This window comes from Aphelocoma coerulescens, chromosome 2 (genome assembly GCF_041296385.1).
Source record: "Aphelocoma coerulescens isolate FSJ_1873_10779 chromosome 2, UR_Acoe_1.0, whole genome shotgun sequence".
Taxonomy (NCBI): Eukaryota; Metazoa; Chordata; class Aves; order Passeriformes; family Corvidae; genus Aphelocoma; species Aphelocoma coerulescens.
The window spans coordinates 19,426,921-19,444,861 of record NC_091015.1 but is presented as its reverse complement, the minus strand read 5'-3'; the positions used below and the strand labels follow the sequence as shown (position 1 = coordinate 19,444,861).

Sequence of the window (17,941 nt, the reverse complement as noted above, 5' to 3'; positions counted from 1 at the left end):
ACAGAATTGAATCCTCAGCCACTGGATGTGTAACCAGCTTTTTACTTCAGCATTTTTCTGCTATGTGAGAAATACTGGTCAACACTATAATATTGGTAGTTTTACACAGGTAAAGATAGAGCAAGCTATTGGGTTAGCTAAACTAGCACCTTGTATCTCAAGTGTCTAACACTTGATCCAGTTACATCTGTCTTCAGCCTAGAAATTTCTGGTTAATTGAAGGGCAGCTTTGAAAAATAAGATATCCAACTATGATCTGAAAGCAGCAACTGGCAGAAAGTCATAATTGCTCATAGAAACCTGTGCCTTATTCTACTCCAAAGGTAGCTGCCTGAGGTTTCCAACTTCTGGTTATATCTTTCTGTGCTAGAATAAAAGACTCTTTAGCCCTTGAGTAGTTTCTCCCTGTCGTAGTACTTGTTTGTGGTAATCTAACCAGCTTTCCATTGAGAAAGTCGAATGCATAGAACACTTTTAACATTTTTGTTAGTGGCATTTGAGAAGTGGAGAAGTTTACAAAATATTTTTATGACACTTTTATTCTTCCTTCTCCTAATTTTTCAGCATCTTTTTAAGAAATATATCTTCTCAAAATCTGTGTAATGTATCAGCAATGATCTAATTTTCAGGTGCAAGTAAAATGGTCACCCCGCATCCAGGCTATATTTCACTGTTTGTGTAACCAAATATATCACTTGAATTTTCTTGCTGAGATGTCCCTTCTGACTGCTAGAGTTGTTCATCCACTACAATATTGAGATTCCCTGGAGAACTGCTGCTTTCCAAACCACGGTCCCCAAACTCTACCTTGCGCTTTTTTGTCTGCATTATATCTGCATTTTTTTGCAATGTCTAACCTTGCTAATTGATCCAGGCATTTCATTATTTTTACTCTGCTAGTACCATATGGAGAGCTGCTAGGCAGTAAATTTATGTTTCCTTCTCAGTCTTGGATAGAACTTTTGAATGCCGGGAAGACACATTGTCAGTCTGAGCTCCTCCTTTAGTGGTGGCTGCTGTTGGTGATCAGTCAGTCTAGTTAATTTTATTAATATTGCAGAAATGCTACATCACTAAATCAAACCTCTTAAAAAATTTCAGTCCTATTATATCTATACAAATATCAGCCAAAGCTACAATCTTGTCCCAAGGATGGAATCGAACCTGACATTTGTTTTCATGCAACCATGTTGCCCCATGTCAATGGCTCTGTGATGTAAAGCTGGATTGGTCTGGGAATATCTGCTTTTTTTTTTTCTCCTCTAGATATTGGCAATTGAGCATCTGGAATTTTCCATGTTTACCACAACATTAATAGTTTTCCTGCTATTCCAGGACATATTAAATATTAATATCATTAATATCAGAGCTCTTTACAGATAAAAATTCATCCAGTTTTCAGTGCAAGTTAACTGAGTCATAAGTTTTAAAATGTTCATCCCAAGCTGACCTTTCACAGTTTTTGCGTTCAACAGTAGACAGGAGGTATATCCTCCTCCATGAGTGTTACTAGCACATCATCCCACTTTTTCTTCAGCTGATGGGTATAAATTACTGAAATTACTACAATTTTCTGCTTTGTAATTAGCAATTGTTCTACCTCTAAGCGTTCATATGAAAACAATGCAAAGCAAACTGAGATAAAATACAGATTAACACCAGTAATGTCTTCTATCTTCGAAAAATTCTTGGTCCTATTGTGCTATGTTGTATAAAATACTTACTTAGGACTTTTAATTTACACTGGTTAAGTGTTCATTTTGGCAATGCTTTTATTTTCAGTCTTTTTCCTGTTTCAATATTTCATTAATATCTTCCTGTTTTGTCTTCCAGATTCCTGTTGCTGTTACACAGATAAGTTCAACCAACCACCCAGTGAAAGTGGGACTTTCAGATGCATTTGTGGTTGTGCACAGGATCCAGCAAATTCCCAGTATGTAAAATTGTAGTGGTGCTAATGGTTTGGAGGCTGAGAAATTAGTATAAGCTGATTTCATCAAGGATGATTAATTGCACAACAAATCACTTAGCTAATTTTAGCTTGTTAATTCAAGTGTTATTCGCTTGATAATTCCCAATATGGCTTTTCCTGTCATTGTTGCTTTTGAGCTGATAAATTAAGTAAATAAAATTAAATGGCCAGTCAAATAACATCAAATTAAACTCTCAGCTGGCACAATTTGGTTTTCCATAAGATTCTGTATCTGGAACATGCTTTCATATCCATAGTAAAGAAGAAGCAATCTGTTCAGAAAAACCATCTGTATCCAAAAATATCCAGGCTGGAAGCTTTTGATACTTTATTCTGTACTTCATATACACATTTCAGTGAGAGGAAAGGAGATGTAGTTATCAAATAACACCTTGAGCTCACATGGTCATGGCAGCAGTATTGCAGGTGACATTTAGCTTTGTCTGGCTTTAGTTATCCTTTGTATGGCTTCACTGAAAATAAATAGTAGGAAATCAAGTGTGATTTTCTCAATGCTTTAATGTACTGTGTGCAGAACCCTTTGAGGTTGTTTAGCTATTAGAGAATATGTTCCCTTTCCAAGTCTACTGGGTTTACTTATGTATTTGGAGAAAATTTACTAAGTTCAGTTTTCAATGAGCCCTGATAGCAGGGGGTAGATGGAAGGAGCTGTGCTTGAACCAGCCTCCTAGAACTGAGTCCAGGCATGTGCTCCTCAGGTGAGCTCTGGCAGACCTGTGGTGCTTACAAGGGCTGACCTGATTCACCCCAGCTTTAACACAGACTGCAGATGGGGCTGACACTGAAAAAGCAAGTGCCATTAGCCTCTCATCCTATCTCCTCATCACATATAAACATACGAAACAGTCTTTAACATGAGGGAGCATCAATCCTATGTCTTACATGTCCTGTCACAGGGAATATGGAAAATATCAGTACCATTTGTTACTTGTTGTGAGCTCAGAGTAGCGTGAAGGACATTAGCATGCTGAGATTTTATTTAAGAGACAAGAAATTTTTTTGCAACACATTTCAGTAATTTGAATGGTATTTGAAAGCAAATCATCTGAATAGTTCTGAAACTTCAGCTTGTAAGAGCTCCAAAGATGGATTCGGATGGAAATTAGGTTGATTTGCTTAGGCAAATGGTTTATGAGAATAGTCACAGAGAAATTCTGTCCAAGACATGCAACAGGATGCAGACCTTTGGACATCAGGCCTCCTTAATCAAACAACACTAAACGACTTGTATTAGATTTACATATTTTGTATGGAAAATATATGGTATATGTGAATCTTTATTCAAATTTGAATGTTTCTTTCTGTAGCAATATTTAAGACAAGTACCTTGTTTTACTACCACTAAATAATGTTGGTTTTGATGAATGAAGAGTTACTGACTAGTCTTCTGGTTTTAGCATATCTATAATTTTTTTGTCACATGACACTTCCTGCTAACAGAAGTGAGACTATAATGTGGGTAAGGAGTACAAAATGTGCCACTGCTAAAGCAGTTTTGAGAGCATTATTAATGTACTGCTGTTTACAATGCATTGCTTTTCCCCCTAACTACTGGTTCTGTGGATGGTGGTAAATCATGATTATTTTTGCTAGATTGCAGCTTACACAAAGCTAATATTAATCAAGGGAACCATCATTTCATAGTAGATTTTCCTGAAGCTGAATTGTGCTCTCAATGAAATAGGTTTACATTGATGTGTACAGGCAGTATAATAGCACCTTGACAGAACTGGTAAATAATGTTGGCCCATAGGAAGCCAGTATCAGGTGCTCTTAAAATATGCATGTTCTTGAATTCTTGTTTTTCAGAAGTGTTAAATCAACTATGGCTCTAGTCGATTACTGAAAAAACGATATGATAGAATTGTTGTTTTACTTTATTTGTTATCTTCTTAAGACAATGGAAGAATATATATTGTTGTTTGTCCCAAAAGAAGGCAAAGAAGTATAACTACTAGTTCTAGCTTACCACTTTATCAAATATTTTTCCATCAAAAGAACCCAGTCTCCCTTTATTTTCATGGCTAGTTATTAAAAAAGAAAAAAAAAAAAAAAAAAAATCTGCCTCAAATAATACAAAAAACCACCCCAAACTCTACTGCTTCATGTTTGAGCTCTGTCAGTTCTTTTTGTATATGCACTGTGCATTTGAAAAGGAAAGAGACACTAAGTGCAACACAAGCCTATTTGAACAAATATATCCGGTCAATTTTTAAAAAGGCTGAACATCTTTGGCGCATTTTGTATGCTCAATATTCCAAAATGTCAATATAGCAGACCTAGTTTATTAAAGTAATTTCAGAAGATTTAGAACTAGCTATTTATCAGATTTTTTTCCAGAGGAACTGTCCAAAACATTGGTAATAACTTTTTTAATGCTTCTGAAAGGCAAGTTCAAAACCCAGGCAAACCTATTTCATTCGGAGGAGAGCAAAACATGCTTTTTGATCAGCCATTTCATTTCAAAAGTGCATTTTAATTAGTGATGAAAAGTATTCTCTTGAAGAGCCAAGAGCTAAAAGGAAGGATTTTCTGAACTTTTTTAAATGGAGGAACCTGAGAATTTCATACCTATTATTATTAATATACTTCTTCATATAAAGACTTTGCAGTAATACCCCTTTTATCTGCCCCTAAAAGAACACAGGCACATACACTTTTTCACCTTATCTTTTAAGAGTTAGAGCATGGAGATAGGAGATTTTTGCCAGGTGGCTTTCTGCCTGTTTTTTGATATATTTCCTTGATCTGCTACTACTTCTTGCATATAGACAATGGCATTATTTTCCACTTATATTACTGCAGATTAGCCTCTATTTTATATTTTATATCTAGCTATAGATATGCCTGTATATACTCTAGAGGTGTTTTGGAATGAATGCTAATGTGTTAAGGGAAGTAAATTTCTGCTTGGCACCAGGGTTAACCTGATAATTCTGCGATTTATGTGACAGCAAAATGACAAACTAAGTGATTAATTTCAGAGGAAAAGTTTCAGCTCTTTTCAGGTAATTCAAATTAAGTGAGCCAGGCTCTGGAACTCTGCTTCTGATTTGTAAGTTAGAGTGACCACCCTGATTTCTTCTTCTTCAGACAGGCTGAACACTTGCACACTAACTATTTTTCCTTTTGTAACAAACACACTAAGAATGTTTCATGGATGTCTTCCAGCTAGAAACTTGACTGGTAATGACAAAGCTGGAAGCTTTACATGTTCCTTCAGCAAGTCTTTTTTAAACACCTTCACTACTTCAGGAGCTTTGTTCATTGCCCACCTTCTCTTACCAGTTCCCTTTGGTTTCTTGTTTATTTCTCTACCATCCTTGCTATTCTGTTCTTGGCCTTTCACCTGCCTGTGGTGTCCTTTACTCTCCCTTCTGTGGACTCTCAAGATCTCGCTTTAATTTCATGAGCATCTTTCTTGCCCTCTGTTTTCCCTCTCCTTCAGAGTTACTACGTTTCTCTCCTTTGTTTCAGCACTCTTCCCTATTATCTCTCAATTAGTTTTTGGTTGTGTAAGAAGAAGAAATGCAAAAGCATTTCCTGCAAACCACTTTTTTATTTTAGCAATAAAAAACCCAACAGAGAGCTTTCCCATATTGTGTTTGTTTCCCACAAAACCATGAAATACACTGGTAAAATGAGAGTGTGCCAGATTTGGGGGACCTACACCAGTGAATTACAAGTCTTGCACTAAGAGATAATGGGTAGTAGGTTTGTCTCCACAATGAGACATACTTCCCTATGATCTTGGCCTCTACTGTGTTAGATTCAGCTCGTTTAGGGAATCCATGCCTTGACAACTCAACATTTAATCACACTGAAATTATTCAACCACACTGTGTACAAAACTGAAATTGTAGCTGAGCTATGTGTTAGTAATATTCCTGTTTCAGTGCAATTAGTGTCACTCAATATGTAGTGTAACTCAAGCATATAATTAAGTGACAATTCTGCATGTTGTAAATGTTTGCTCAAGATGTCTCACCACTTTGTTTACAGCGTGAAGCCCCTGAAAGAACCTTAGGATTACCTTCCTGAAGGGTAAAAGACCACTGGCCATTTGTGCTCTGATATCTATTTATATAAAGGTGCAGCACCACTTGGGAAATCACAAAGTCTGATTTCCTGCTGCCTTACTGGCAGTGTTATCATTTACCTCTGTGCAAAATGGGCCTCAAAGTTATCACTCTAAAATCATAGTATTTATTCTTCTTTCCACTAATGTAACTAATCCCACAGAGCCAGCTGTTCCAGCCCTGCATGTTTGTCTGCTGGTCCAAAAGGGTTTATCCAGGCAGCTGGGTTCCTTGCACTAGATGTCTGATTCAGGAGCATGCTGTTGATCTTTGGTAGCATGACACTACTTCCAGGACTGGTACAAGTTGATCAAAGTTTAAAATATTGTCATAACCAGCCACAGACAGATCTCAGAGTAAGGCAGTTTGGTGCATGGTGGGATTAGGGAATAAAGCAAGTTTTTCACACAGGTATGGAGGCAAATCTGGAAGGACGTGGAGAGTTTCAAAGTAAATCATGTGTGGTAGGCACAAAGCATTGGGGAAGAACAGCTCTTAGTACATTGTTCATAAAGTTATTTTCAGAGCATACTTCACTGGTTTGCTTGTTCACAGATTATACATCTTTGAGGTGCAGCTCCCAGGTTTAAAAGGATTTTTTTAGTATTTTTAAGAGAATTATAAAATAAATACAATCAGGGAATCTGAATTTTTATCTAGATTTAGATGTGTGTAATATTCAGGGACCAACAGCAATTGTGGAGGTGTTTGGATTACAGGCATTGGTGCTTGGTCCCAGTGTCAGTGCCTCAAGAATTAATTAGTTAATATTGCTAAGTTTAGAAATAAAAAGCTGTTAAAGAACAGATGCTTTGACATTCTAATTACTTTACCTTTTGTGGTGACAGCAATCAGACATACCAGGCTTTCAGGTTTTATTCAGCTGGTGATGTTAAATAAGGTCCCTGTCAAGCAAAGTCAGTGGCTGTATAACACAGCAACTGTGCCCCAACCCTTCTCTATGCCTTATGTTTTCCACAAATTGCTTGCAGCTTGCAAAACAAATTGTTTACTTCAAATTGACTTCTGCATAATCAAATGGACCCTCTTAGCATTTGTGTTTTCTCTATCAGCAAGACTTAAAAGTGAGTGTACAGCTGTGTGAATACATATGGCTTTGTTTAGCAGTTATTTCTGGGTATATGGCTAATCCCGATTCCCTAGAACTCTTTCACTGACAAAGGTCTTTTTTTGTGTGACATATAATTTAAAAACTCAGAATGACTTCTCCAGTATTTTCACATTTCACTGTATTGCACATTTTAGCTGAGGAATAGTGTATGAGGAAAAGTGATTATGTAATGGAAAAGATACAGAGAGATTATGCATCTGTCAGACACATATTTAGAATGGTTTGTTATGAGATACTGACCCTTCAGACAAGTTAAAAAGTTATTGGTGCTCTCCTGGCACTGCTCCCTCTCCAGAGCACTCTCCCTATCGAGTACTTTTAGTCAACTGTTGCAGTTCTGTTTCATAGAATATTTATATTCCATTATTTAGTTTAATACTACTGTGATAAAACTACATAGAAATATTTTGTCACAGCAGAATCTTGCACATCTATAATTTACCAATCCATTGCTTAATCCCTTGAAAGGATTCTTTCAAATGGCCTTCTGACCCCCATGTTATCTCACTTGGTCAATGAGGAACATTCTTACCTCAAATAGCTTGTGTTCAGGTTTTTCTGCTGGGACTGTACCTTTGGCCTTGTGTTCAAAGATAGCACAAGTACACGCCATGAAGACAAACTAAAGAACAATTTGAACCATGCTGTAAATTAAACCAAGCATAAAAAAATATGGTCTAGTATTTAAAAATATATTAAAAGTTATACCATTTAAAAGTGTGTTTGAGAAACTCAGACTTATAGAAATGTAAAATATTTTCATGACTAGGAGAATATATACATATTTTCTGAAATTCAGAACCAGGAATGGTACTTCAAAAGCATACAAAAGTCCTTTTCCTTTCCTCCCTTCCCTGGTAGATCTGATGTCACATTTCTTTATAGCAAAATACCTGCATATGATGCTTAAATATTTATCTGTTTTGTGCATCAAATTATTTCACTAGTTCTTGTCATGTTGAGTTGTATACTAAGGTATACATGGGCTCATAAGCTCTTTGGGATTCTGCACTAGTAATTTTTGTGAAAGAGCTAAATAGGCAGCATAAGACAAAGAAGAAAAACTTCACCTGAGTGAAAGGAAATGTCTCTCCTGGAGTGCATGAAGAGGTTAGGGGGAAAGCATGAGGGAAGAGTATTCATTTTTCTGTTTATCCTGTTGAGTTTAGCTTTTTTAACCAGTTTTGTTTTGCTCAGAATTCAAAATAAGGAGAGAAAAGTGCCTTTCGAGGATCTAAGCATGGCATGTTTAAGTTGTACTTTCAAAAGAATCTAGCCCTGCATGTTTTTCTAGCCTGGTCAGGCAGGTAAATTTGAATGCTCACATTTCCAAGCACCTGTCTTTAAGTATATACAAAGATGTTAGAAGGTGGCTATGCAAATACCTCTCTGTGCTTAAGTTTCTTACATTAGATAGATGCCTCATATGCAAACTCACCACCTGTGGCTAACACAGTCATCTTTTTGTAGAAAAAGATGAAATTTGAGTCTGTCAGGCAGTGGGATTTAATGGGATCAACAGTCATGCTGAAATATGCATGATTATATATATATATTATTTTTTTGATAACACACTTAATTCTCTTAAAAGTAGTGCTTTTCAGAAATTTCATGTACTGGGTGAGGTAAAAGTGCCTGTGCCCTGAGTCACTGATTCTTACTGAGTCTTTGGAAAGCCAGAAGCTCCTTATTTCTTGTAAGTCCTGTAAGGAGCCAGTTCGGAAAGGTTCAGCATTAACAGAATTATGACATACTATTCTGTACCAGTACTGATGAGGTGCAGTTCAAAAAAAATGTTGACACTCAACATTTGAAATTATGTATTCACTTGCCTTTTTTTTTTTTTTTTTTTTTTTTTTTTTGACAGAACGGTAAAGATTTTTGTGGAAACAAGTTACAGCCTTCAGCATTGGCAGGAGCTCATTTCAAAGACATTTTACAATCACTCTGATTTGGCTTTTATGAGACTGACCATTCCATGAGCATAAACCCCTTGCAGCTGGCAAGACATTTTCCCTACCCCAGCACACAACTAGCTTGGGCCTGAAAACTCCTTCTGTCCAGTGGGTCTGAAGGACTTGGCTAAGGCATTTATTGGGGTAAACTTTGGCACCTGCCCACATCCCTCTTTTAACTAGTCACAATGTATTTGTAGATAAGACATTAAACTAGTTCAATTATAGGTTCATTTCATACTGAAAGAGAAATCTGCTATCAGGAGGGGTGAAGTCAGAGCTAAGCTTCAAACAAATCACAAGAAGTGATTGGCAGTGGTGCTGATTTGGAGCTAAATAGAAATATTATTGTCTGAAAGCAAGATACTGCCTACTTGTCCCTGAGAGCTATTGAGAGAACAGAGGGCAGAAAAGCTGCTTCCTCAAGTAACAAGGTGTGCCCTAGTCCATACAGGACTGGCAACATAGATTGAGTTTGTGACTGTCTACAAGTCCATTTTCTTGTGTTGCATGTAGACTCAGACTGCCCATTAACATGGGTAACCTGTTAATCCTTTGTATGTAACCCTTTATTTCTCTCTGGAATGCTTGTACAGGGTCAGTGATTGTATTTTACTTTGATTTCAGTTAGTTTAGTAGACCTTCAAAACCAAGATAATTATGAAACTAAACACGAGAAATTTGTCATTTTTGTGTCAGATTGGTGTTATAGGTTGTACTTTCAATTTGGAAATATAAAATCTCGCCAGGCTAGATTGCAGCTGTATACATAAAATCTGGAATTTTCAGAACACATTATAGGATATTATTCTGGGAAGTAGCATGTGATTTTTTTCACATTTATCTTGTGCTTGAGTCCTTCAATTGGTTGTGAGTTCAAAGCCCTTAAGAACAGTGCATTGACTATATTAAATTTCTGCTTTGAGAAACTCAGGTGCAGTCAGCTTGTGTAAAGATTATGCATAGTGACTGTTTAGGAAGATTTGTCTTCTTTAATAAAATGTTATAATATGAAAATATATTCTATTACATTTAGATGTGAGCCATCTTGTAGCTAAAAAATTTGATTAAGCAATGAAATCAGTTTTGTTTGCACATCTTGGCAAGAACTGACAAAGTGAGCATAAAGCATTTCTCTCAAGTCTGTAAGCTGAGAAATGTCTTAGGAAAGCAAGCATTTGAAATATACCCTAAAATGTCTGACAGTATACTCTCCAGAATTTCTGCCTAAGTCAATGACTAAGATGCTTGAGAGCACACTCAGCATTTTCATAATTCTTTGCCAGGATAAGTACCTATTCTGTCATCTCTGAAGGTTTCTCAACTGAAAAATTCTCTATCTTTACATATTATTTTGTAATATTCAAAGTTAAAAATATATTCTTTAGGAAAATTGTTGCCATATGTGCACCTAAGGAACAGTGTGCATCATTACATTCAGTATTTTTCACAATGTAAAGACTGGAAAATAGTAAACTATGGATTTTTTTCTTTCCTGTTAGATGTCCGCAGAAGAACAATTTATGAATACCACAGGGTGGAGCTACAGATGTCAAAGATTACCAATCTCTCAGCTGTCGAAATGATACCTCTTCCAAGTAAGTAAAACATTATATAAGCAGGAGACAGATCTAGGAAGCATCTCCCTCTCCCTCCCAGCACTGCATACACAATTTCAAATATTTTGTTTTATCTGTTGACTTGGAATCATGAACAGATTCATTTATCCTCTCCTAAATTCCCATATGGATGATGCATTATCCAGTTCATCCTCCTGTATCTCAAGTTAGTTTATAGGTATATAGCTCCCAGTAGGTTTTGAATGAAATTTGCGCCAAATCATTTTTTCAGAAGAATGATTATATTGCCTTTAAATGTGTTTCCTCAAGGAAAAAAACCTGCAGTTTTCATGCTTGCAATGCAAACCTGAATTCTTCTGTGTACTGTGCATCACAGCACAAAGGTATATCCCCAAACAAGGGACTCCAAATATTTTGCAGTTCATCTGGCTCTTTTTCCAAGGTAAAACTACATTGTTCAGAAATCTCAGGGTTTAAAATGCCAGCTGTACTACCATAAAAGGAGTAGAAATATCTATTTTTCTTTTTTTTTAATCCAGTTATGGTTCTTGCACATTTTTCTTTCAGTCTTATTATCTGCTTATGTCTGACTGTTAGCAACACCAAAGAACAGTAGAGCCAGGGAAGAAAAAGGTTTAAGGAAATACTTAATATTGAGCAAAAAAAGATAAAAATTTGGAATGAAGCTGAATGAACAGATGTGGAAGTAGGAGTACATTTACAAATGGAATACCACAGATGAAATGTACTTTTGTGCATGCAATTGTGCAAAGCATTGTAATAGGCTGGGTTCAGGGTCTTATTTTGGCCATGTGTGAACCTGTTGAGTTCCTAAATATGTATTATCAGAAGATGTATTCTTCTTATGTGCTTTTTATGTGAAATATATATGAGACTAATGTAATAATTTGTGTTTGTTTATCTACATTCCAGCTTGTCTCCAGTTTACCAGCTGCGGTCCCTGTGTCACTGCCCAGATTGGTTTCAACTGCAGCTGGTGCAGTAAACTCCAAAGGTAGAGAAAAGAATTTTTCTTTTCTTTCCTTTTTTTTGTGTGGTTATGCATCTGTGCTCAAAGGTTATCCAAAACCATTTGCCTACACATTATTCAGCATTAAAAGTTGTTATATTTGGGTTATATATATGCACTTACATGAACATAAACCTCAGTTGTGATCACTAGCAACACATCGTTGTTACATTTCGCTTCAACAATTAGGCAAGAATATTCAAAAGAGTTGACTCAGGAGTTAAGCCCTTGTCCTTTAAAATCCTTTTGAAGTAGAAAAAGAAGAAGAGATCATAATAAAAATAATATTTTCTCCCTACATCACTAGCTTCATCAAAAGTAATTTAACCACATGTAGATGCAAGGTGTTAATGTAACTGTAAAGACTTCCTTGTTAACAGCAGGGAGACCAACACATCCAAACAGTCAGAGTATTTTCCTTTTAACATTTTCCTTTTTAACCTGTCATTATACTTAGTGGGTGCATTGGGTCTCCTCAGCCTCTCCGTGACACATTGACAAGGACAGTCAAGTCCATGTCAGGAAAGATTTAGACTGGAGTGGCTGAAGCACAGCCAGCAAAATGGAAACTCTGCAGCTATAGCTTTCCTAAAAGTTTTTCACTCACCGACCTTCACTGACCTTCATGGCAAGAATTTAACACCAGTTCTCTGAAATAAAATGCAGTATCATAATGGATGTTTATTGTTGCTGTGCTTTTCAGCTCTAGTGATTAGGTTTAGAAGCACTTTGTATGAAATGGATGTATACTGAAACAAGAAAAGGTAATTAGCATTCTAAAATAGTGCAAAAATTTGACCCTGTGTTGAAGAACTGGTAAATACCTGACAAACATGGCACAGGATTAGGAAAATGGGGTCGTCTTTATGTTTTCTTAAGCTGCAACTCCTGTAGTAAGTCACTTGAAAACTCTGTTCCCCATTTGTCTTGCAAAAACCTTTTCAGTGGAATTGGAACTAAGTGAAATCGTGTAATAGAAACATACCAAACTTCAAGAGTAAGAATACGTCTAGAAAACTGTTCCAAGCACACATGAACAGTTCTTGGTTGCTTTATCCAATTCCTTGCTTTCAGCATTGCTTGATTCTCCTTCCATTGATAGATGCTGTAGCACTGAGGTTTTGTTGGCTTTGGTTTGAGCAAGGCCTGTTGCTTTGTGGCTAGTGTTCTCATTTTTGTTTGGATAAACTCAGTTATACTGTATAGTCCAGACCTCTTGTGAAGAACAGGCAAACCTTCAGATCCTTTGTGTTTCTCTGTAGTTCCTGAAGACCTCAATTTCCTGAGTTCTGAAATTGCTGGAAAATCTGTTTTGCTCACTAAGGCACAAATTCACTGTGGAGAACTGAGTTTTATCCTTCACCTTTAGCAGGAGCAGAACCAGGCATGTAGTCACACTGTGTTTTCTTCTGCTCGTTTAGGAGAATTTGTGGCTGTCCCCTCAGAACTGGCAAGGTGTAATTTACTGCTGAAAAATATACAGTCTGAATACAGCTATTTCTGTTCAATTAAAGTTTGAATGAAGAAAACCTTGCTTTTTTTTTCCTGTGGAGGTCAAAGATGAGCCTACTGTGAGGCAGTCCTGCACTGTTTCCCAGAAACAGTTGTCTCCACTCTGCAGCGCGGTTGTGCTTTTGACATGATGCAGCAGGTAGACTAAGTAGTTTTATTGCTATTAATTAGCCCATAACTGACAGTAGTGAGACTGTCAATTAATTAGCCCATAACTGACAGTAGTGAGACTGTCATTTCATGCAGGCAGTCTTTGGACTTTGTTTGACTACCAGCAAAAGCAGGAACTGGAGAGGATCCTTTAGAAAAAGGATGGATATAGAAAAGGAAACTAAGAATGCTTCCACATGGGGATTCAGTAGTTTAAAAACAGTCATATCATCCAGTTTTTATCTGTTAAGATAAATAATATTCAACAGGTTTTAGCAAATGGAGAATTGTGTATAGAGTCATAAATAGGTCAGAATGGAAGGATCCTCTAAAAGTTATCTAGACTAAACTCCCACTCAAAGAAGGGCCAGATTTGAGATCCGACTGATTTCTTTCTGACTTCATTCATCAAGGATTCGACCACAGAGGCTGTGGTCCAGTCCCCAGAACACCTTGCTGTTCCGTCCAGAAACATGGCTTTGGTGATGATGTCTGCCTCAAGCCTCATTATCTTTCTTGGCCACTTTTCTCCTGTTTCTGAAATGAGCAATTTCAACTATTTCAACTCTATGGAGAAAGAGATCTGAAATAATAAATGGTTAAATATTTTGTGAAAAGAGGCAACTTGCTTTCCAAAATGTGAAAACTGAATATTTATTTTGTTACACTGCAGGATTATTGTGATGAGGAATCATTCTGTCTCAGCTTTGAAAATTTTCTACCAGTTCTGGATACTCTCTCTATACTTCTAGTCTAGTGTCTCTCTTCTTTTACCTTGCTTTCTCAGCATATATATTTATTTTAGAGAGATACAAAATAAAAAATCTTATTCCATTCTCAGTGGCTGTGCCACCTCTGGCAATGTCTGGTTCAAAGGAGAGTGCTCAGAATCATTTGCTTCAGTACCACATCGTGGTTTTGTTCCCCTCAAAAATAAATTTGCTGTGTTAAAATGTTCATTTTGCATTTAATAAAGAAGCATTTCCTCAACAAGAATATTTAATAGCCTGGTTAAAAATCATAAAGGATGGAAAGTTGTTAATTCCTATCTCACAGTCCTTCAGATTTTTCTGTGTATCACTGCTCTTCACTCACCAGCCTTGTACATCAATGGAGACTTTTATCTCCTGTTATGATATACATTGCTCTGCTGCAGTAGGGTAAAATCAACCTGATAAAACGAGGACAAAGCATTCCATCAAGTATTAACTTAGACATTTCAGAAGTGCCTAGAGGACAAAGAAAATTAATATTTACAGTCCACTTTCAAATGTGTGCTCATAGGGTTTTTTGAAGTCGGAGGAATGCTTAGGAGCAATGCCTGAGTAATGCATCTCAGTTGCAAATCTAACTGGACACACTGGTCCAAGAGATGAGGAACCAAAACTGTCTCTCTTTTCTTTAGGCAAATCCCAGAGTGAGGAAGCCAATTAGCCTTTGTTGCAAGAGCCTGAAGAAGGCTTTGAACTGTCAGTGGCGGGTTTTCAGTGTATCAATAATCTCCTGACCAACCTAGCGCTCAGATTTCTGCAGAGGGAGATTGCCTATTTGCTCTTGTGGGGACTGATAGGCAGATAGGACTGATAGGGTCAGATATGCCTGGAACACACATCTGTGGTGCCACAGTAGTACTTTGGTGCTTGACACTGAACCGTGCCATAAATCAAATCTCTCCTGATGGGAGAGAGTGTTTTAAAAGTCCTTGCAAGGAGTTCAAGAAATAAACTGAGACTTTCCTGGAATTTCACTGCTGCCAGATAGTTGTTTATTAAGTCTTATCAGAGAAACAGAGTCACTAGCGTGACCCAGGCATAACACAAAGCAGAGAATGCAGGAGAAAAGTCCAATTATCAAGATTTACACAGCCTTTTAAAGATAATTTAACCAATGATTACTAAAAACGTATATTATTTTCACTTTCCTACCAATTATTCAGTAACACAGCAGGAACTGCGGAATTTTTTGTCCAATCATCCCTAATTACTTTTACTGCAGAACATGGAATAGTAGAAGAAGACGAAGAAGGTTTGAAGAACGACAACAATCCTCCATTTTGATGTTTTTTGCTCTTAGCTATTTACTACAAAGAGAAGACCAAAACCTCTAAATTTTTCATCCTGTGACAATCTTACATAGTAGTCTATCACCTAATTCACACCACTGTATTTTCTAGTTCTTTTCTAATTGTAGGCAGTTTTTTCCAAGGTTGGAGGTTAAAATAATATTGTTCAGGGGGGTAAAAACCCTTCAAAACAGGCAGAGAAATATTCTCAGCACTCTGGGTTCCTACAGTGCTCTAAAGTAAGGTCTTCTCAAGGAGACAGACTTCCATGTGAGTAACAAGCCTACATATATCCACTGGGAAACAAGACTGTGTACCAGTTCTACAAACCTTTTTTCCCAGGAACTTATTACCCCATTTAGCCAGAGAAACATTACTACCAGGAACACCATCTTGCATGTGATTTTTTTTCCTTGCATTAGGTTTAGTCCACATATGGAATCATCCACACAGCAAAGCACAGTTTTTGGGGGAAGAAAACCCAAAAACTTTATGTAAAACCTTTAACTGCACAAGAAAAACTGACTAGCAGGACCACTGCAGAAAAACTTTACTCCCCCACATGGGCAATCTCTGTTGGAATGAAAACAGCTTTTATCCTGCAACAGTGGGCTGTTTCCTACCTGTAACTTCAGTCCAGCTGCCGTGCAAGCCCTGCAATGGCTGGAGAGGCAGGTTCATTTTGTATGTGACTGAGGGCTGAGTCCTCTGTTCCTGCTCTCTCTACAAGCTTAAATCACCATTAGCTCTTTCTTAATGGATCATCAAACTATCCACTCTGAAATCCAATATGATGTGTGTCACACAACTTTATCGTGACTGAAGCAAAGGCACATCACATCATTTTCCTTTGACATCAGCAGATGGAGGATCCCCCAGGAGTTACTTTCTTTTGGAACTATGTATATTTCATAACTGTTTCATAAGTAAAACTGTTCAAAAGGAGATTAACTATAAATAAACTAAGATGGTATTCTAACTTTCTCCAACACAAGTATCCATGTCTATAAAATGCCTGAAACACTTTAGTGTCTGTCCCATGGTGGTCTCCTGTGGCTGAAACTTGGCTCATTTGCCCTTCATTATCTCTGACTTCCTGACATGTAAAAAGTGGGAGAATTAATTGATGTTAGATTTTTTTTTTTTATACCATCTACTTATGCATGTGAAAATGTTTATATACGCTAGGCACTTGGTATAGCCTGCACATTGGAGATGTCATTTTCTGGGAAAGTTTTTGGAAGCTTTAAGACAACTTTGGTGTTATTTTAATGCTTCAGTTTGTAAAACTTGCTTGCATATACTGAAGTACTGAGTTCCCTTGAAAATATTTGAAGTTGATTGTCCAAGAAATAAAGATTCCCTAGATATTGATGTTTTTATTTTGTTAAACTTTGGGAAAGTCTCAGATTTGGGCAGTGAAATGAAGCTGATATTTCAGTGTGTTCAGAAATAAGCAAAGAGCACATTCTTGCAATCTGTGCATGCTGGAGACTCAGGCTTTGAATGTTTCATGCTTCACTTCTTCAATACAGGATAAAAGCATCTACCAATACCTGCAACATCAGTCAGGTGGTTTGGTACCATCAGCCCCACACTGAAGATAAGGAACTGGAGTACTGGTACTCCAGGGCAGGAGTACTAAGGACAGGATCTGTAAACAGTTTAGATGATAGCTTTATTCAGCTGTCATTGTTGGTATATGTATTCAGATTTTTAATCCTCAAAACTGTCTGCCTTATGCCAAGGGCACCCAAAAGCCTAACAGCTGGATCCACAAGGATGCTTTGCTGGCAGACTCACTTAGGTTTTCAAGGGAATTTATACAGAATAGGAGAGCAGTACTAAAAGGAGCTTTTCACCAAATTCTGGACTTAATTATCTAGGGCCAAAAAATCTCTGAGGGTCCAACACTTTGTATGAGGAAAGATCTTCAGATGAGTCTAAGCATGACTCAGCAGTGAAATCTGCCGTGGAAGCCCCATGACCTACCGTCACCCAGTAAGGGTGACATTGCCTTGATACAACAGTCTGTCAGTGGTCAGAGAACCTTTAGAGGCACAGGAGATAAGTGAACATGTGTCCTCTGAAAACAAGGCACCCCTGAAGAATGGCCCATTAGATGCAGAGGTGTGTAAGCTTGAGCACTGAAACTTCCTTGCATGACTCCGGCTCAGACTAGCTCCACTATCTGTCGCTGTTGTACCAAGAAACGACAAGAATCATGACACAAGTCCAAGGAGAAATGGAATTATTTTATTAATTACAAGCTGGGTTATATAACTTGGTCTGCAAGAGAGCATGATGTGATTGTTCCCTTGATCAACCACCCTCTAGAATGATAGGTGGAGGTTCCACAACGCCCATTCAAAATATTTTCTCCAATGTACCAGAAAAAGACTTGGAAAGCAAGTTTGTACCTGTGAGATAAAGCCTTGATTTACAAAA

General features: G+C 37.3%; 1 protein-coding gene across 1 annotated transcript in view; it reads left to right on the top strand.

Moving 5' to 3' along the window:
• The window catches only part of PLXDC2 (plexin domain containing 2), a 264,431-nt gene that overhangs the window by 194,777 nt on the left and 51,713 nt on the right, over window positions 1–17,941 (top strand). Inside the window, exons 7-9 of the mRNA XM_069006678.1 lie at window positions 1,834–1,933; window positions 10,662–10,757; window positions 11,673–11,754. Coding sequence (XP_068862779.1) covers window positions 1,834–1,933; window positions 10,662–10,757; window positions 11,673–11,754 — 278 coding nt within the window. The remainder of the gene's footprint in view (window positions 1–1,833; window positions 1,934–10,661; window positions 10,758–11,672; window positions 11,755–17,941) is intronic.